Genomic DNA, 20,950 nt, shown 5'->3' on the forward strand with positions numbered 1-20,950 from the left:
GGTCGGCGGAGTAACAACACTTAACCTGACCTCCCATTGCTGATGTCATTGAGGAAGAAGGAGAGGTGCGAGGGGGCCACAAGGCTGATTCTGTGCAAATGCATTGGGGTGTGTGTCTGATCAGCTCCACTGGTGCATTTGCACTGCACTGACCTCTCTTGTCACCTTGTCCCTCTCCAAGTAAGGGCCACCACCCCGCCCTGCCGACCACTAGTGGATGTTGCTCGGTTATCTAGGCAATTAAAAAATATTACCAGTTCCATTTCTTCCTTATGTCTTGGCACACCTCTAGGTTCAAAGTTTTCTTCTGCACTTTTGGCAAGGGATGCCACCTCACATGCTTCCTGTATTGGGTTCTTCCACAGTAGTAAACATTGTTGGAGTTTGCGATTCAATATTGTACAAAGCTATTTCCGGAGTCTTGATGCCAACGGTGTTGCAGGCGTTACCTGATAGGTGAGTATGTTCTGATAGGCCGGTCTGTATGTGCATCTGTGTTCATACACATGCCTTTGAGTCAAAGAATGTTGCACTTACACAATGTTTAATAAAGAGGCTTTCCAGAAGTGGCTTGTCCCAGGGGTCACAGCTGTAGGGTCATTGCTGCTTGACATTTTCCAGGAGGGGAAGGGGTGAGGTGGTAGGATGCTGGATTGATGGTGGGATACTGGATTTGCCCACACCGTGCTGACCTCCCAGCTGTATAGCTGCTCCGCTTTTTGGTAAGTGATGCCGCTACTGGGAAGCTGGCATTGCAGCTCCAGCCCACTGTGTGAGCAGCTTCTGGGGAAGTGTTGGTAAAGCCCTAAACAGCCTCAGTCCAGTATACCTGAAGGAGCGTCTCCACCTCCATCGTTCTGCCTGGACACTGAGGTCCAGCGCTGAGGGCCTTCTGGCGGTTCCCTTGCTGCGGGAAGCCAAGTTACAGGGAACCAGGCAGAGGGCCTGCTTGGTAGTGGCGCCTGCCCTGTGGAACGCCCTCCCACCAGATGTCAAAGAGAAAAATAACCACCAAACTTTTAGAAGACATCTAAAGGCAGCCCTGTCTAATAGCTTATTGTATTTTAGTGTTTTTGTATTTTAGTGTTATTGTATAGGTTATTGTATTTTAGTGTTTTGTTGGAATCTGCCCAGAGTGGCTGGGGGGACCCAGCCAGATGGGCGGGGTATAAATAATATATTATTATTATTATTATTATTATTGAAACATACATTTATAAATAACATTAGCATTATTATAAAGAGCCACCCAAGTGTATCCGATACAGTATGTTGTTTCGGACTGAGTTCAAAGGGGAAGGAGGGGAAAGGTAGAAGTTGCGCATACAGGAACATAGGGCAGAATAGCCTGGAAGAAACAACAACCTTTACATTCTGTGCAGATTTTACAAGCAAGATAGTTATATGTTTTAAATACTAAACACTTGCATGTTTGAACTACCCCGTTTCCTGTCTTTGACTATTCTGACAAACTACTTGCCTGCCTTCCTTCAAGAATGAGTAGTTGATGGATGTTTTGTGTGCACTTCAGATTGCTCTTGTTTTGGAACACATTCTGGGTACAAACCTATACATGCATATTCAGAAGGAGCAAGTCTCACTGAGTTCAGTGGGGCTCCCCCAACCCTGTTAATTGTGTATGGGACTGCAGCATCAATAACTTAAAAGGTCATTGGGGCAAAGGGTAGATTAGGTGAGCCATTAGTTTTTCATGGCTGCAGGCATGAATGCAGAGAAAGAGGTTCAGCATAGATTTCTGAAGTGGTACTTTCCTTTTCAGCTTGACACAGGTGATTCGCAAGTTTGCCAAACAACTGGACGAGTGGCTAAAAGTAGCTCTTCATGACTTGCCTGAAAACCTACGAAATATCAAGTTTGAGTGTATGTATTGTATAATTTCTTACTTTGGTCAGGAAAACAACATGGTGTTACCCGTTAATTGGTAACAAACATAGAAAATATTCCCCCCCCCCAAAAAAAATTCTATTCCTTTTGGCAGGAGTTCCTTGCTCATTCATCTTTACATCATTTCATCAGACCATATGCCATCTCACATCAGTACAAGTCTCCAAATACTTATTTATTTCCATTTATGAATCACTTCCTGGAAAATACCTTGAAGGGGTTTAACAATTTAAAAAAATCAACAATAAAAAAATGCAAAAAGTTCATATATAAAACAATTTTAAACATTTCATTTGAAGAACCATTTCAAATTTATGCAGGCTGGGGTAAAAAAATAAATCCATATAAAAGGCTTGTTGAAAAAGTAAAGTTTTCTGAAAGCGCCAAAAATGCAATAGAGATGGTAGCTATCTGATATGAAACAGGAGTTCCAAAGGGAAGGTTCTTCCATGCTAAGGGCCAAATTCCAGCATTGTATAGGATAGATTTGAAGGAGTTCCTTTCTTACAGAGCACAGTGATCACAAACCCTCCAACATTTCTCCGATGAAAATAGGGACGTCCTATTCCATAATGATAATTTTTCTATTTATACCCCACACATTTTACTGAGTTGCCCCAGCCACTCTGGGCAGCTTCCAACATATACAAAAGCATAATAAAACATTAAACCTTAAACAAACTTCCTCATATAGGATTGCCTTCGGACAGCTCAGGGGTTGGATGACTGCATACCCTCCAACATTTCTCCAATGGAAATAGGGCCATCCTAAGGAAAAGTGGGACATTCCGGGATTAAATCAGAAACCGGGATGGCTTCTCTAAATCAGGGATGTCCCTGGGAAATAGGGGCACTTGTAGGGTCTGTGATCATTTGGGTATATAAAGGGTTTGATAATCTTTTAGGTATAACACTTTTCACAGCACTGAGTCAAAATTAACTGATAATTCCTTTTGGCTGTGTGAACCAAGCTGAACTTTCTCTTCCGTGATGGCCTGGATGTAGTTTTAGCGAATCCAAAACCATTAAGCAACTCTCCAGATTTTCAGCTGTTTGAATACAGCTCGAGGCCTTTGCTCAGAAAAGGTGGCAGAGTTAAAAATGGAGGCGATCAAATTACCCTATCTCCACGGGAAAGGGCACCACACTCTTTTCAGGCATGCTTTGTAGATGCCTGCAGTGCACATCACCTATTGATAAAGTCTGCTTTATTTCATGGCTCTCAATTCTTCTCCTTTTATAAGTGCCAAATTCCACATCACAAAGTTAAAAAAGAGGGGGGAAGAATGAGAAGGAGATGAAAGGGGAGGGAAAACTAATTTAGGAAAAGGATTAGGCATTGATTAGCATGAAAAATTAAAATAACCTTTTGTCGAGGAGACTTGGGATATAAACTTCTCAATAATATTTTTGTAATTTCATAATTTATTCAAATGTTATAGGGTTCAGTCCTTCTCTCAAAATTAATTGTGGTTTGCTATTAGCTTTACTAAAGCAGAACTGCATCCAATTATTTGGAACGTTTCCCCCCTGGTTAAGTCAGTACTAAGTATATGATGTATTCTACATTTGTTTTACAGATGTGATTTTTATTGTTGATTTTTTGTCGTGCACTACCATGATGATATATATATTTAATGTCGATGGCATAGAAAACTTTGCAAGTAATAAATAAATAACTTGCTATAGAAAAAGGTTTTTTGTGACTCTAGGTCTTTGCAGTTTATAAGCTTTGTTGTTGACCTAATTGAGCATTTACTTTTTTTTGTACAACAATATTCAGTTGTAGATTACTGCAGTGATTCAGTATAAAAATACTCTTAACATGTTTAGTTTATTCTGCAGAGCTTTGGATGCATCAACAAGTTCATAAACATCAACAAATATTTGTTTACATTTTTCTTAAAAGAAAATGAAAGACCAATCATGTAAATTACATTATTTGGATTTATTCCTGAAAATAAAGATGTAAATTTATATACCAGTAATAAGCAAACACACACCAGCAAATAATGTGGATTTTGCTTGCATAAATGGACCCAGATTTCAGGTGATAAGTGTCCTACAGTTACTAGCCCCAAATCAGTCCCACCTAAGTCCACTGAAATCAACAGGACCGGATGGACACAGTGAATCCTGCAATCCTATACCTCGTTAACCTGAGGATATGCCTCATTGTACTCAGCAGAACTTACTTCTGAGTAGATAGGATTGTGCTGTACCGTGGATTTCAGTGGCAGATTGGCCTTGGTCCATAGAAAATTAATTGTGCTGATTTGGATTCCAAAAACAGGAATTTTAGTAAAAAGTCAAAAAGTACCACCCCAACTAAGATGCAAAAAAATATTATACATTTTGTTGTTTGGTAACAAAAATAACCAGTCTGGTTTGTTATAATAAATATCTTCTTCATTGGCAGTATCCAGAAGGTTTTCTCAAATTCTTCGGAGACAGACATCCTTAAATCATCTTTGTCAGGTATTTTGTCTGTCTTTGTTACAAGGTCGCTTTATCTGTGGTTTATTGATCCTTTGCTTTGGCAGCTGTATAAATACCAGGGCTGAGTCAAATTTTCTCAGAAAACATTTTTCTGACATAATTTTCTTTTATGAGTTCCTCTCCCCTACTGGAGAAATTCAGACATCTCCAGGAGAATATTTAGTAGAATAGCCTCTCCAACGTTGCCTTCCGTGGTCTCTGGACACAACTGTTTTAATATAGTTTAAAATATATCTCTAGGTTCATAGTAGAATAGCCACTTAAATTTTGGTAAAAATGCTGCCACCTTCTTAAACTGTTCATCAGCCTGGATAGCTCAATGAGTTAGAGTGTGGTGCTGGTAACACCAAGGTTGCAGGTTCGATCCCAGCGTGGACCAGCTGCATGGCAAGGGGTTGGACTAGATAATTCTCCGGGTCCCTTCCAACTCTACAATTCTGTGATCACTCAGAAAGACTTCTGATTATTCAGTGATTTAGGAATACAGAAAGAATACCCTTATTGATCTACTGTATCTGTACACTGTGTGAAAATTAATTAGAGGAGGAGGAGCAATAATAACAGGAGTAGCAGTAGTATCATCATACTAGCAGCACTGGTAGCAATGTTATTTCAATATACGCACATCCTTCTGTTTTCCTCAGCCATTTCTTGCACCTGCTATACCAACAGGGTATCTGTGTGGAGTTCAAGGAAGTGGCATTGAGTTGACACCATACAACCAGTCCATTTAAGGAACGCGCGGCTCCTGCAGACTTTTCTACGAGGAGAGAGAAGGGACTGACGCAGCCAGTCAGTCCCTTCTCCCTCCTCGAGGAAAAGCCCCCAAGAGCCACGCGGAGTGTGTATGCGGCTCTTCAGGGCTGTTCCCACCTGCCTCCCGCCCGCATTCGCTCCATAAGACGCACACATATTTCCCCTTACTTTTTAGGAGGGGGAAAGTGTGTCTTATGGAGCAAAAAAATACGGTGTTGAAGGCCTCATATGCAGTGGTGGAGCAAGCTGATCGGGCGCCTGGGGTGGCGCACGTGCCCTGCGCCCAGGGGCGGGGCCAGCCAGGGCAAGACGCTCCACGGGGCTTCCGAGGAGTCTACCTTCCTCCTCCCACTCAGCCGCCCTACAGCTGAGGGGGAGGCGGTGGGCAGACCATTTGGGGCAGCATGGAGCCTGCTGCGCCCAAACCACCGCGTCACTCCCAGGAGAGACACGTGGCTCAGGCACGCTGCAGGCCCCACGGTGAGTGCCGCTTGGCATTTTGTCACACCCCCCTCAGTGGTGACACCCGGAGTGGTTCGCCCCCACCGCACCCCCTTCCTCCACCCCTGCTCACATGATGATGTTCATCGCTAAAAAGAGAAGTGCCAGGAGACAAGCACTCTGTGTTTTTCCATCCTCTTTCCTAAAAGCTGCCCTGCTCCCTGGAGCATCAGAGCTAGTTATGGTCACACTAGTCACTATTATTATTTCACATATGGGGCTGGAGTAGAGCTGCAAATATGTTTGTGCTATTGTGCCTGCAGCCTCAGTTTTATGTGGAAGGTGTGTGATTTCAGGTGCCTCTTTGCATGGAACTGAAGTAGCAAATTCAGAGTGTGAGGATTTTGCTTTTGATGTGATAAAAGGTATGGATTAGCCTTTGGTGTGTCTAAAGGAGTAAGCCTACCGACAGGGCCCTTGCAGGCACAGTTCAAGGGCGGCGATTCCGACTCCAGTGTGTGTTTGTTCTTCAACTGATGTGGAAAAAGAAACGGCATTTATTTGCAATTAAAAAACAACAACACTGTAGAGCAAACAACACTGTAGCACAAACAAATGGAGGTAATCTGTGAGTAGAGATGGAGGGAAAATTCAATTCAGTTTGTATTTAAAGCCAAAGCTATCAAATTCTCACTTTTCAAAACAATTTGCAAGCCAAAACACAGCTATCCTTCAAAAGACATACCCAAATTTTGTGATGCAATTCTTCAACCAACCATTGTTTAGAAATACTCATAGATTAGGGGGAAGTATGCAAGATGTTCATGAAAATAACATACAAAAATGCATTAAATTGGGGAGAAATGCTTGCAAAAATGTGCACATTGGCCCAAACTGCATATAAACATGTGTTTATTAGGAGAAATTCAGACTTAAATGCTGTTGAATTTTCATGCAGATTAAAACAAAAATGCAAACCGTTGCAATGTGGAGAGCTCAATTTAGGATTGTAAAAATGAGAAACTGATGGAACCGAAATGGACCGACCCTTCCATCCCTAGTAGTGAGTAGATAGATGCCTGTTGTGACCCACAATGCTTCTAGATTAGAATCCATGAGAAAATCAATTTAGTGAGACTTGCCAAGGAAGCGTGTAAGGGGATAAAAGTCTATTTTTCAAGCTAATAAACCATGAGCTAATGAGTTGCTTGGACTGGATTATAGGCATCAAGAACCGTGATCCACAGTGCGGACATCACATTCCAAATGCTGGAAGACTGGAGGAATGTGGACCTTAACAGCATTACCAAACAAACGCTATACACCATGGAAGACTCGCGGGAGGAGCACAGGAAACTTATAATACAATGTAAGGATATAAAAACCCTCAACTCTGATGAGAGAGGGCAGCTCTGGACCTCATGGCAAATACAGAGCGTGCCAAAGTAGTTGCTCTTTGACATCAGCAAGACTCCTCTGTGCATCCTAATCTGTTGATTAAAAGCGCAAAAGACAACAAGTGGCTGGCAGTAGGAAGATCCTTGGGGAAAGAGCAGCTGCTTAACTCTTTCCCTCCCTGCCGTTGGTCCACTCAAATTTCCTCCCTACTCTCAGCAGCTATCCCACCTGCAGGGCAGAAAGAGAAGAGGAAATGAGTCAGTTACATAGGAGAGTCTAAAATGCTTTTATTCCTTCTGCCTCTTCTAATGCACTTGTTAAAATTTATGTAAACTAAGTACAGGACCCAGATACGAGATAGTGTCTTGGAAATGGCGCCAAATGCAAAATGGTGACTCAGGAGGTGGACTTATTTTCTGGAAAACCATATTAAGCAAGTTCAGAGTAAGAATACGATGCAGTAACTCCCACTCAGTGCAATGGGGCCTACTCCCAGGCTGGTGTATTTAGAATTGCAGCTTTAATCACATTTTATTTTCCTGCTGTGTTTTAAATGGAATGTTGCTCTTGTTGGTTTTGAGCCACTTCGATCCATTGCGAAAAGCAGCCTGGAACTTTTCATAAGCAAAGCCATTGCAAATACATATGTTTAAAGTTTACCTCCCTGTGGCAAATCTGAAAGAGGGCATTCGTCTTGTAGATAATATCCAGTAATCTCTTTGAAGTCATTAAATATGACAGTTTTGTGGGTTTTGATAGGAAATAGCTTGCCTTTTAGCTATGGCAAATAAATAAATGTTGCTAGCATCAGTTACGTATTTGTGGAGCATTTACTGATGGGAAGGCCGTCAGCCGCTCTTGGGTTCCAATAGCATCTTGATGCATTTCTAAATCAATTTCATGCATGACCTTCTTTATCAAAAGGGTCAGAGCCTAGCTTTCGCTCTTGGAAGAAAGACGATCATTGCTGTGTCTCTAATTTACTTATAGGCAGGCACTGCTGGAAAAATGGGGGGGGGGGAGAGAGAAAGAGTGAGGGAGATCAAACGCAGCAAATGTTTTTTGCTTTTCCATGTTTTTAAAGAAAGAACAGCACATGTTTTTATAAAGTGAAGAAACTGTCAAAAAATGGTGCAGAAAACAAGGAGAATGTTACCGATTTCCCCTTCCCCATTTTCCTTCAGTAAGAGGGCAACAGTAATTTATTATTTGGATTTGGGTTTTCTTCCAGTATATCAAGAGTTCGATCACCTTCTGGAAGAGCAGTCGCCCATTGAATCCTACGTGGAATGGCTGGATTCCATGGTGGACAGATGCGTCGTAAAGGTCAGTAGGAAAAAAGAATGGAGAAGGTAACACTCAGAGTGTGGAGCTCTGTGTCCAGCCATTTCCTTTCTAAAAACAAAGCTATAGCACATGGTTAGCTAGGAGAACGCTTAACCATGTGTCCTTGTTCAGACGACGTGCTAAGCCAGACCTTGGCTTAGGTTGGTGCAGCAGTAAAAATGACCAGGGAGATGCAAAGCAGCTGTGAGCTCCTCTGTGACTGCTTGCATATGCATTCTCACTAAGCCATAGTTTGGCTTATCTTGTTGTTCATATCAGGTCTCTTATTATGTCGCATTGTACTGGTGGGCCAGAAAAGTAGCTCATGTGGGTGGCCTTGACTCTGAAAAGGCTAACGATAAAAAGTGATTACTAGTTGCCGGCTGTCAAGTGTTGATTTTTAGTTATTCTGCTAGTGGAAAGCCCACCAAACAGCTGGAATGTAGCTACGGCTGTTGCATATCTCTCTGTGCACATGCTAATTTTTGACCCTTTGCTTCCAGGCTTGGTAAGGATGGCAGTTTCCCCTTTCCTTGATGCAAGGTGTCCTGGTTGTTTGGCATGCAAATAGGTCTGAGATGAGCATGACAATTGGTGTAATGATTGTTGGTGTCATGGTGGCACTTCTGATACCCTCAATGCAGGGGAAAGCAGAGGGAACGGGCACTTGTGGTGCTCTCCTCCCCTGGATGAAGGATTGGAGGTCCCCCAAAGACAGGTTCTCTGTTCCCTCTCTGCTTTATGTTAGCATCTCTCCCACCCACACCAGTGAAATAATTCAAAAGGAGAAGGTAGACTTGCAGACTTTTTTTTTCTTTTTTTTAAAATCTTCTTTATAACTATTCATATGAAATTACAATTGGACATAGCTATCTAAGAAAGAAGATAGAAGAACACATGCAATGTTGTCCTTGTCTGGCCGTAAGTAAGTACAGTGAAGACGCATCTGATCTGAATCACATCCATTTCTTTTTATTGGCAGGTAGCTGCTAAGAGACAAGGCTCTTTGAAGAAAGTTGCCCAGCAATTCCTCTTGATGTGGTCCTGTTTTGGCACCAGGGTTATTCGGGACATGACGTTGCACAGTGCTCCCAGCTTCGGTACTTTCTCTTCCTATCAACAGTAAAAATATTTTTAGAGAACAATTTAAAAATAATAATAAAAACAGGAAGTGGAATTAAGATTTTCAAAATATGCAATCTAGCTGTTTTGTTTTCCAGAGCAAAAAGCTTTCCCCCCCCCCACCTTCATAAGGATCACCAATTACCAAAATTTGGTCTGCTATCAAAACTGCTGCCGCTCAAATGGTTACCTGATTTGCTCATGGAACCCTAAGATTTAGACTACCATTGAATTGTGCCCCATACCCAATTTCTTTCTGCATTGCCACACACAGCCTGTTGAGTCAGCAAGCTTCAAACCACTGCCCATTCAGTTCTACTCAAAAGAAGAGACAGAGGACGAAAGTGGCAATAAATGTCTAGTTCCCAGAGTTTCCATCTGTTTCCTCGCCCTTTCTTTTTCTGGTAGTTGGTTGCAAAAAATGGCTTAGTGAGGCTAAAAGTAGATGTTTAACTGCTGTCAAAAGAACACAAGATGAGCCCTGCTGGATCAAGCCAGTGTCCTCTTCTCACAGAAGGAACATAACACTCTGCAGATCTGGAGAGGTAGCTCTCTAGTAGCAACTACTAGTTACCCTTGCAGTTCAAGTGAGTGGGGAAGGAAGCAGATGGGAGAAACCAAAGCAAAACAAAACAAAATTCCACTTCCTCTAGTCTGATCCCAATTGTGTTTGGGCTGCCCTTTCATAAAGTGGCCGATAGAAGGACTACATAGGACCAATGAGTTTCTAAATGCAATGGAGATTCCATTAACTGTTTTATGCTCATGCTGTTTTGTCATCAGGATCTTTTCACCTTATTCACCTGATGTTTGATGACTACGTATTGTACCTGTTAGAATCGCTCCATTGCCAGGAAAGAGCCAATGAGCTCATGAGGGCAATGAAAGGAGAAGGAGGAACAGGTAAGCTTCTTCATTTGCGCTTAAGAACATAAGAGGAACCTGCTGAATGCTGCTGCCATTGGCCCCTCTAGTTCTGTATCCTGTTCTCCCAGTAGCCAACCAGATTCCTGTGGGAAGCCTGCAAGCAGGGCACTCTGCACACCTGCAATTACCCGCAACTGTTATTCAGAGGCATGCTGCCTCTGATGGAGGAGGTAAAGAAAAGTCATCAAGGCTAGTAGCCATTGAAAGCCTTGTCCTCCATGAATTGGTCCAGTCATTTTTTTAAGCCACCCAAGTTGGTCCCTGCCTCCTGTGGGAGTGTGTTTCATAGTTTATGTGCTGCGTGAAGAAGTACTTCCTTTTATCTGTCCTGGATCCTCCATCATTCATGGTTGTCTACAAGTTCTAGAGTTAGGAGAGAGGGAGAGGAACTTTTCCCTTTCCACTATCTCCATGCCAGGCATTTTTTTTTTTTAACTTCTATCATGTCACCTCTTACTTGCCTTTTCTCTAACCTAAAAAGTCCCAAATGCTCAACCTTTACTTACAGGGGAGTCGCTCCATCCCCTTTAACCTTTTAGGCTGCCCTATTCTGAACCTTCTCCAAATCTACTATACCCTTTTTGAGGTGGGGCGACTTGCATCACTATTAAGCACAAAGATAAACTAAGTGGTCCATTGGGGAAGGGCCTTAGGTCATTGGCAGAACATGTGTTTTAAATGTAGAAGGTCTCAGGTCCATCTCATGTTAGGGCTGGGAATGACTCCAGCCTGAAACTCAGAGGCCGGAGGCTGTTACCAGTCAGTGTCCACAATCCTGAGTGGGACAAATGATCTGACTCAGTAGAAGGAAAGCTTTCTATGTTCCTAAATGCATCTCCTCAACACTATTCTGGTGGGATGAGGGAAGCCACAGCTAGGAAACCTACTTTCATTTGTGATACACATGCCCCATAGTTATTCTTCATTCATACTACCTACTTATTTTTTAAAATTGCAGTGTTGTAGTAGAAAAACTACAATAGTTGTCGTTGGTGTCAGATCTTACAATATACAGTATTCAGTGCTTGGCAAGGTGGGCCATACCTTTCAACCCAACAATAGTGGATTCTGAGTAAATCCCTACTATTAGTAGTACAAGTAGTAGTAGTAGTAGTAGTAGTAGTACAATGTAGTACTGATAGTAGTACGATTGAATTTTGAAGTCCATTGTCAAGGTACTCAGAGCTTCAGATTTTCCCTCTCTAAAGAGAAGCGCTGAGCCAGGCAGCTGTTCGGGAACGCCATAATCCTAAATGTATGTGGACAGGCCATGCTTGGTTTGTGATCAGACACTCCACATGGGCTTTGAGGAAATTTTCTTTTATTATGACTTCACAGGTTCTTGGTCTGATCTCTGGGGCAAACTAAGGGTCTTATTTAGAATCCGCTGGAAGAAGAATAGTAATCTAGACATTGTTATTGAAGTTTAACATCCTTTTAACAGAAAGGAAATAAAAAAGGAAAGGCGGCATGGTATTTCAGCATCTGTTTCTTCCCCCACCCCCCCACCCCCACTTCTTTGCAGTGGAAGCACGAGAAGAGATAATACTGGCAGAACCCGTTCCTCCAAGTCCTTCCCCAGTGCCTTTCTCTCCAGCTAAATCTGCCACCTCAGTGGACGTCCCATCTGCACCCTCGCCTGTAAGCAACCAGTCTCCGGAGTATGTTGGCATAGCAACGACAACAGGTTGGTAAGGCTGAAGGTGTCTGATTGGTAGTTCACTTTTCGGGGGGGAGGGAAGTAACATTCAAAACCTGAAAAAGTGTGGTTGTGTGTTTGCTGCTCATTTACAGCGAATGAAGAAGATGGATCTTTCTTATGACGTCCAGTCAGGACAGGGCAATGCTCAAATTACAGGAGGGACAGGGGGAACTACGTTATTTTTGGGAGGTGCCCTTAGCTACTGTCTTTGAAGGCCATGCGATGGGGGCATGATTTTGACTCAAGTCTCCCCCGTCATCATTTGAGTACTGGAATCCCATCAGAGGGGGAGCGTGTCTGGGAGGCTAGCTGAAACCGAAAAATGGCAGGCAAGGAAAGCATTAAGCACCCCTTCTCCACACCACTTCTTTGCTCCAAATTATCCCCTCCACAACCTGCTTTTTATTTGAAAAGCAGCTGCAGTTCTGTTGCTGCACCTTTGAAATCTTCTCTTTCTGACCTTTAGCCCTTTATCTGTGCAATAGATCAATAATATAGAACAACTTTGCAGGACTGTTGTACCTCTTGTAGGGAAGGCCCACATCTCAGTGGTGGAGCACGTGCTTTGTGTTTCATAAAGTCCCATATGCAATCACTCCTGGCATCACCACTTAATGGGTTTTTAGGCAGCAGCACTGAGAAAGTCTTCTGCCCAGAGCAGGCTTCCTCAACCTCGGCCCTCCAGATGTTTTGAGACTACAATTCCCATAATCCCTGACCACCGGTTCTGCTAGCTAGGGATCATAGGAGTTGTAGGCCAAAAACATCTGGAGGGCCAAGGTTGAAGAAGCCTGGCCCAGAGATTTGCCAATGCCAATCAGTTGGACCATTGATCTGACTGAGACTGAGAGAGCTTCATCATGGAAAAGAAATGAGCTGCGTAGACACCATACATTTCAAGCACTTGGCTTCTTCAAAGAATCCTGTAATTAGCCCCCTCATAGAGCTGCAATTTTCAGTACCTGTAACAAACTTAAAATCCCCAGGATTCTTTAGGGGAAGACATGTGATTTAATTGTTTGACATATACACAGCCTTGCTGAAAGAACATATATGAATCACTCTGAATGCATGCAAGTATTATATAATTGTCAGCATTATTAAGATTGGTTCCGGTAAATTTAAAACTGAATACCTTTGTATAACTCGGAAGCTAATCAGATTTTATTCCTAACAGATTGCTATTCCCTCCTTTCAGCTTCCATTAAGACATTGCTGCTTATTGGTAGCATGTTAACTCTAAAGCCCGGCAAAGTACAATTTCTGTGGACAATCAGTGACACACACAAAAAGGCAATTAAATCCTCTAGTTTTACATGACAGCAAACTCCCTAAAGGCAAGCCATCGCCAAATTGCTCCGTTGTAAAACATCTGGCAAGACCCAGCAACCTTTTCCCCTAAATCTTTTTGTTGAACTTCTGCATTCTGAAAAGGGATAATTAGGCCTTAATTCTTTTTTAAATTACAAAGCCTCGATTAATGATTGCTCAGACAACATCAATTCTGGAACAAAAGCAATGGCTATATGGTGTTCTATCGCCCTGCTTTCTAAAGTCCTGGGATTACTCATTTGCCAGGTTCATTGTCCTTTGATGGGCCTGAACCCCTTTATAGAAATCATAAAACTTCATCAATGGATAACTAATAATTTTGCTGCCTACTTATCAGTGTGTCTTCTTGTAGTAGGCAGAATTGGGCTCAATATACATTACATTGTAGTAGGCAGAATTGGGCTCAATATACATGATCCTAGAAGCACACCTGGAAGTAAGTTCTACTAAAATCATTTGTAGATAAACCTTTACATTTCTTGTAAAGGTGCTTAAGATTTGTATGTCACGAAGTGAAATCACTCCTCAAAAGGCATTGGGGGAGATGTTCAATTCAGTCCATATTTTAAATGCAAATCTACCTATTTTGCACTTTCTGAAACAATGCATGAACCAAAACCTTCCACCTTTCGAAATTTGCACCTTTCTGAATTCTGAAATGCAGTTATCCAGCCAAGTAATGTGTACAAAAATGCATAAATTTATATACACAAGTGCATTCCATTAGGGAAAATTGCTTTGCATGAATGTCTACACTAGGGGAAATGGCAAACAAAATAAAAAAGTGTGATTAAGAAAGATTCACACTAAAATGCTGATGAATTTTCAAAATTAGAAAAATGTGCAACTGGGAGAAACAGGAATTTGTATATTCAGTCATCCCTACTCATGAGGGGCAACAGGTAATTGGCTCCATCTTCTAAGGCACTGTTTCATGTCTGGTTGCATATCCCAAGATACTGGCTTGCACCAAGATCCCGGTTAGTTGACCCACACACATCTGCCACATCTGTAGTGCTTGCATATTTTAGTGGAGGTTCACAAAATACATGAATGCTAACTGGATCTTTCTATTTTACGCAGGGGCCATGCAGTCTTATACATGGTCTCTCACATACACTGTAACAACAGCTGCTGGGTCACCTGCTGAAAACTCTCAACAGCTGCCTTGTATGAGAAACCCTCATGTGCCTCCTTCATCGGTTACACACAGAATACCTGTTTATCCACACAGAGAAGAGCACGGGTAGGTTGCTTAGCATCATGTTCATCCACTGCATTTTTCAGCATAGCTAGTGAATAGAGTAATTGAACAGCCATGCTTGCATTCCCAGGTTTGTTTCCTGGTGCAGCAGATACAAATATGTATGGGGGGTATAAAGAAAGCTATCTCTTTTGAAAACAGTAATATCTGTATTATCAGATATACCAAATGTTCACCCTAAATTAGACTGTATGTCTAAAGGGACAGATTTGTTGCATGTCTCTGTGTATTGTAGAGGGCCTCATCAATATTATTATCATCATCATCATCAATAATCACTTTCTGATATGTCATTGCTCATGTCAAAGTTCCATCTATTCCAGTATCTTGCTTTCTACAGTAGCCAAATACCTACACGGAGCCTATAAGCAGGAGATGAAGGCAATAGGCCCCTCCTGCTGTTGATACCCTGCAAATAGTATGCAAGCACAGAATAACTTGCTGGTGGGTTGCGCCCCTTTTCCATTAGTGGATGGGGTGGAGATTTGGAACTTTCCACCTAAGGTACAACTGGGACCTCCAGTGGTGGTTGGACTACAATCGCCATCATCCCTGACCATTGGCTGTGCTGGGGGGGGGGGGCGCTGATGAGAGTTCAAATCCAACAACATATTTAGGGCCAAAGGTTCCTCAGCCTTAACCTAAGGAATAAAAATGTCCTAAGGGCATTTGCTTCCAGGTTTCAGCCATGTTGTAAGGAGTACCATAGGGACGCAGGTGGCGCTGTGGGTTAAAGCCTCAGCGCCTAGGGCTTGCCGATCGAAAGGTCGGCGGTTCGAATCCCTGCGGCGGGGTGCGCTCCCGCTGCTCGGTCCCAGCGCCTGCCAACCTAGCAGTTCGAAAGCACCTCCGGGTGCAAGTAGATAAATAGGGACCGCTTACCAGCGGGAAGGTAAACGGCGTTTCCGTGTGCGGCTCTGGCTCTGGCTCTGGCTCTGGCCAGAGCAGCGATGTCACGCTGGCCACGTGACCCGGAAGTGTCTCTGGACAGCGCTGGCCCCTGGCCTCTTAAGTGAGATGGGCGCACAACCCCAGAGTCTGTCAAGACTGGCCCGTACGGGCAGGGGTACCTTTACCTTTACCTTTAAGGAGTACCATGAGTATTTGCAGGGCCAGGCCCTGAGCGCAGTGAGGAGTTGCAGAACCAGGCCCTTGCTGTGTTTGTCTTGGGGGAATCAGGTATGGCCTGGCAGGTGTGGCCAGATCAGGAGATGTGCAGTATCTGGAGATGTGCAGTATCTTTCCCCTGGTTCTTTGCCATAGCAACGTGGTTTACCCTGCTGTTGCCAGTTCCTGCTTTCGCTCCTGATCTGCTCCAGTTCCTGATCCTGCTTAAACGCTCCTGTCCTTGCTCCAGTTCCTTCTCCTTTTCCAGTTTCTTTTCCTGCCTTCCAGCCTCATTGAGTTTCTGTCCTCCATTGAACTGCTACTATTGTTACCATCCGTACCTTGGTCCCAGCATGTCATATCTGGACTGCTGCCACCTACAACCCGGACCGTGACACATGTGGTGCTGAAGCTGGCAAAGCCCTAGTCCTAGTGGAGTAAAAGTGATAGTAATGGATATGTTTTGAACATGGAGAAGGAAAAGATAAAAGATGGTTAAGAGAAAAGGAAGGGAGGAAATACCTTAAACACAAAACAACTACAAAGCTACACTATGCTCTGGTGTAAAAATGCAGTGCAGGAATCTTGCAGCCAACCCTAACCATGTCTATTCATGGCAGTAAGAACTACTAAATTCAATAAGACTTACTTCCAGGTCAGTGTGGTTAGGATTACGGCCTTTGTAGCACATGAGGCTTTTTAAAATATAATGCTAAGGATCTTCTGTTTCTTTTTAGGTACACAGGGAGCTATAACTACGGCAGCTATGGAAACCAGCACCCCCACCCAATGCAGAGCCAGTATCCATCCCTTCCCCACGACACCACTATTTCTGCACCCCTCCATTACTCTGCTTATCACAGAAGCTCTTCGCAGGTCAGTTCCGTGGTCCGAGTGCTGATCCTTTCATTATTGCTTAGGATTTCACAAACAACTCAAATAGACCAAGATTCAGTATGACGGCTTTTATTTTTTTACAGGGGAGACAGTAAAGAATTCCCCATTTTTATTTATTTGAGCTTTTGTATCCCGCTTTCAAAAACCAGAATTCCGAAGACAGCTTACGGCTTTAGCATTTCCACATTTCCAAATCAGCTACTCTCCTTTTGTTGAGATAAAACATCACCTTCAGTTCAATAGGGCATACGCAAGAGATCCTTCCCTCAGATTGTGTACCCTTCATCCTCTGCTCCCATCTGTAGGTAGGCATGGAGGAGAATTTTGTCCATTTTGCCTGCATTTTTAGGAACGTAAGAAAACCCCTGCTAGATCCCCTGCCAAAGGTCCATCTACCGGTAGTCTGTTCTCAGGGTGCCAATTGGAAGCATTTGAGCAAGACCTGAGCACAGTGGTGCTCTTTCCACTTGCGATTCCCAGCAGTTGGTATTCAGAAGCATCACTGCCCCCATCAGTGGGGGGAGAATTTTTAAGTGAACCAATCTAATTCACACCACCTGGACTCATAAGCAAGCAAGCAAGGAGGTTGGGCCATGACAACATCAGGGCCTGCTCCACACAGATTATGCCTTCCCCACCGAAGGGCCAACCTTGTTTTATTTCAGTACTTTAACATTGTAAAATGCCTTGGGAGAAAGGCAATATATAAATGCAACAAATACGTCTTGTTAAGGCTGCTGTTAAATGCACCCAGGAGGAGATCTGGGTAGCGGTCCTGACACACAGGACAAAAAGATCCGGTGAAGCTGAAAAGGCTGTACTATATGTAACCCACATACACATCAATCCATAAGGATAGAAAAGAGGAAGGAGCTAAACATTGAGATCCTAGGCAATGAGAGAGACCATATTACCTGTGGATCCTAAAAGACCCACTGCTCAGGATGCTGAGAAACTATTGTGAAAGAGTTTTTGTTGGGGATCTAGATTTAATTTTGCAGGTGTTTAATTTTTGCACTTATTGATATTATGTTTTTTTATCTTTATTGCTAGGCCTAATTATGAATTATGTGGGGTTGTGTAATCTCATTGCATATGTTTCATGTATTATTTATGGCTGCTTAAATTTTGTATTATTTTTGTAAGTCTTCTGATGTTGTAAACTGCCTTAAACATGGCTTAACTATCAAAAGATAGCAAACATCATCATGATCCAACATTACCCTGAGGTCACCAGCAGAGTTTTCATTGATTTTGATGGATGTGTGTTAGAGTCTATACTATTTTAAAAGCACTTTGAACACTTTTCAGTGGTTCCAACAAGGGACGAAGAAGCAATAGAGACAGAAATATGTTTATATGCATCCATCAATTTAAGATTTATCCTAAGTCTGTCCTGATTTTGCAGTGCAATTTTAAATGTAGTTAATAGACCTTTATTCTGAAGGTGGCTGGGTGCATGTTATAACACCACAACAAGACCAAGATGTTGAGAGTACATGTTGATGTACATTACAAGGGCAATAGCACGCTTTCCAAAGTATGAGTAAAATCAGCATAAAGTTAGAGCCGCATTCAGAAGGAAAATATTTTGCTTTTTGAACAGAGACACCTTTCACCTCTTTGCATAATCAGCCGGCAAGCTGAAGGACAAGAATAAAGGGATTATTATTCAGCCTGAAACTGAAGGAACTCAGGCTTCATTGGGTGGAGGAGACACTTAAAATAGTATTTTCTGAAATAATAACGGAAAGAAACAGAGCTAATTTTAATTTGGGGCGTAGGGAGAGAAAGAGCCTTAACAATAATCGGCTTAAAGTCACCCCAACTTAAAGGGGTTAGTGTTTCTTGTCAGGTCTCAACAGCGTGGTGGTGGCAAGAGAGTTGACCCAGAAAATGGTAATTTCCTGTGAAGGGCTCTCCAACAAATGTCGCCTTTATATCTGGCAAAGATCACTAGGCCCCAGTGTTTTGAGATCAGCATGCTTAAGCACTCTTCATTAAACCGGATGCAAAGTGTGAAAGGTGATTCAGGCAGCATGGGCCGGCATCCGCGCAGATGGCGAAGCTTTGGACACTCCAACAAGGCTGAATAGATGCTTCATTGGTTGAGCTAATAGTCAGGCAGGGGCCAAGGCGGACTTTAAAAATATTGTCTCTCAATGGTCTCTTCACTGGAAGGAAAAAGAAGTCACTGACTCATTTGCAATTAGTTGACCCACCATTACAAATCTTTCCATGTTGGGGATTCAGCCGTCACAGATTTTATTGTAAAAATAGTCGATATTTGGGAGTCCGTATTATTTTTGAGCAATTATTCTTTTTTATATTCATGACACATTCATAAACACAGCTGCATCTGGGGGTATTTGGCCACACAGAGAAGCAATACACTGTATTCCTGTCGTCGCCCCCCCCCCCCCCCCCGTTTTTGCAGTCATTTATTAGCCCTTCCTTTCTGGTCAGGCATGCTCACATTGGAATGTTAATGAAAAGTGAAAAGGCAGATCAGCACACCACACCAACAACACATTAGGAAGTCTGTTCTTCTCTATACCAAATGGCACTGCCAACGAGACGAATGAAATGTGGCCCATGGCTAGCCTAGGGCTTCATAGACTTAGGCTGCAGTCCTAACCATATCTGCTCAGGAGTAAGTCCTATGGAACTCAGACTACTCCCGGGTAAGTGAGTTTAGGATTGCACTGAACTTGATGGGTCTTATGGGTAAATGGGGTTAGAACTGCATCTTAGACTGGAGCCACGTCTGAAACTGTGGTGCCAGGTGTCCTACCTGCCAGAGGCCTGAGCACACTCCCATCTGATGAGCTCAGGAGTAGATTTGTGGTTCTTGCCTATGAGCATCTCTATAGATGTCTTGCCTTCGATGCTTTACAACCAGACCCAGACTCTTCCCTATTTAGTGGTTCCCCCTCGTGCAATTCCAGTTGTGTGATCACAGAGAGTGTGGGCATGCGCCTTGCCTTTATTCCTGTAGCCTTTCACATGTTCAAACTGAATTCCTTCAGAGGGGAAGCTGACCTGCTTATTCTGGCTTCCTGTGCAATTTGAAACCCTGTACCATCGGGGGTTCTAAATCGCATGGGGAGCCAGCACAGGTTAAGTAGAGATTTATTCTATATTAATCTATTATTATTAGTTAAAAATGCATTAGGCTAGCTTTGTTGTACCTGATTTTTGTTAGTGCAGGGGCTGTTGGTTGACAATAATCAGCTACACTACAGCTAAACATCAGGAAGAACTTTCTGACCGTAAAAGCTGTTTGACAGTGGAATGGTCTCCCTTGGGAGGTGGTGAACTCTCCTCCCTTGGAGGTTTTGAAGCAGAGGCTGGATGGCCATCTGTCGTGGATGCTTTAGCTGAGATTTCTGCATTTCAGGGAGGTTGGACTAGATGACCCTCAGGGTCCCTTCCAACTCTACAATTCTATTATGCTACTATGAACTACATGAAAATGGACACGGTGCTGATAAAATCTGTGAATCCCTCTTTGAGGCTTGTCATTAAAAGGGCTTGCATTTTCTTTTCCTCCAAAAAGTGTGCGTGCCTAACATTTTTACAATGTCATTTCATCTAGTACCCCTTCAACAGCCCGTCGTCCCGGATGGAGCCGTGCTTGATGGGCAGCACCCCAAGACTGCATCCAACCCCAGTGACTGCTCGCTGGCCAGAAGTGCCCTCCGCAAATGCTTGCTACACAAGCCCACCCATGCACTCCACGAGATACGGAAATTCCAGTGACATCTACACGCCATTGACCACACGGAGGAATTCCGAATATGAGCACATGCAACACTTTCCTGGCTTTGCCTATATCAATGGGGAAGCCACCACAGGATGGGCAAAATGAAAATGACTTGGTAAATAGTATCAGCCTTACATATTTAATAAAGACAGACACACAAAAACTTTTCAATGCCTGGCTTGTAGGTTAACAGAACTCCTACATGGGCCTTTTTAATGGCTATGAAGATTGAAAAGATCCTGGACACGAAAGTATAAGTAATGTAGAAAGGTAAAGGACCCCCTGGATTCTTAAGTCCAGTCAAATTCAACTATGAGGTGCGGCGCTCATCTCCGCTTTCAGGCCGAGGAAGCCAGCGTTTGTCCACAGAGAGCTTTCCAGGTCATGTGGCCAGCATGACTAAACCGCTTCTGGTGCACGGAAATGCTGTTTACCTTCCCACCGCAGTGGTACCTATTTATCTACTCATGCTAGTATGCTTTCTGTTATGTACTAAGCTTGGATCCTA

At 43.1% G+C, this 20,950-nt stretch overlaps 1 protein-coding gene across 3 annotated transcripts in view; it reads left to right on the plus strand.

The window, feature by feature from the left end:
• Positions 1–20,606, plus strand: part of RFX4 (regulatory factor X4) — a 63,737-nt gene extending 43,131 nt beyond the window's left edge. For 2 of the 3 annotated variants that reach the window (XM_079992471.1, XM_079992472.1), the window contains 11 exons: positions 293–456; positions 1,781–1,881; positions 4,325–4,383; positions 6,826–6,970; positions 8,231–8,325; positions 9,308–9,425; positions 10,231–10,350; positions 11,900–12,061; positions 14,492–14,654; positions 16,517–16,655; positions 20,275–20,606. In XM_079992471.1, coding sequence (XP_079848597.1) covers positions 293–456; positions 1,781–1,881; positions 4,325–4,383; positions 6,826–6,970; positions 8,231–8,325; positions 9,308–9,425; positions 10,231–10,350; positions 11,900–12,061; positions 14,492–14,654; positions 16,517–16,655; positions 20,275–20,547 — 1,539 coding nt within the window. In that variant the 3' untranslated portion in view covers positions 20,548–20,606. The remainder of the gene's footprint in view (positions 1–292; positions 457–1,780; positions 1,882–4,324; positions 4,384–6,825; positions 6,971–8,230; positions 8,326–9,307; positions 9,426–10,230; positions 10,351–11,899; positions 12,062–14,491; positions 14,655–16,516; positions 16,656–20,274) is intronic. The other variant, XM_079992473.1, reaches the window with a different exon arrangement.
• The last annotated feature ends 344 nt before the right edge of the window (positions 20,607–20,950 follow it).

The sequence above is a fragment of the Podarcis cretensis genome (assembly GCF_951804945.1).
Source record: "Podarcis cretensis genome assembly, chromosome: 10".
NCBI lineage: Eukaryota > Metazoa > Chordata > Lepidosauria > Squamata > Lacertidae > Podarcis > Podarcis cretensis.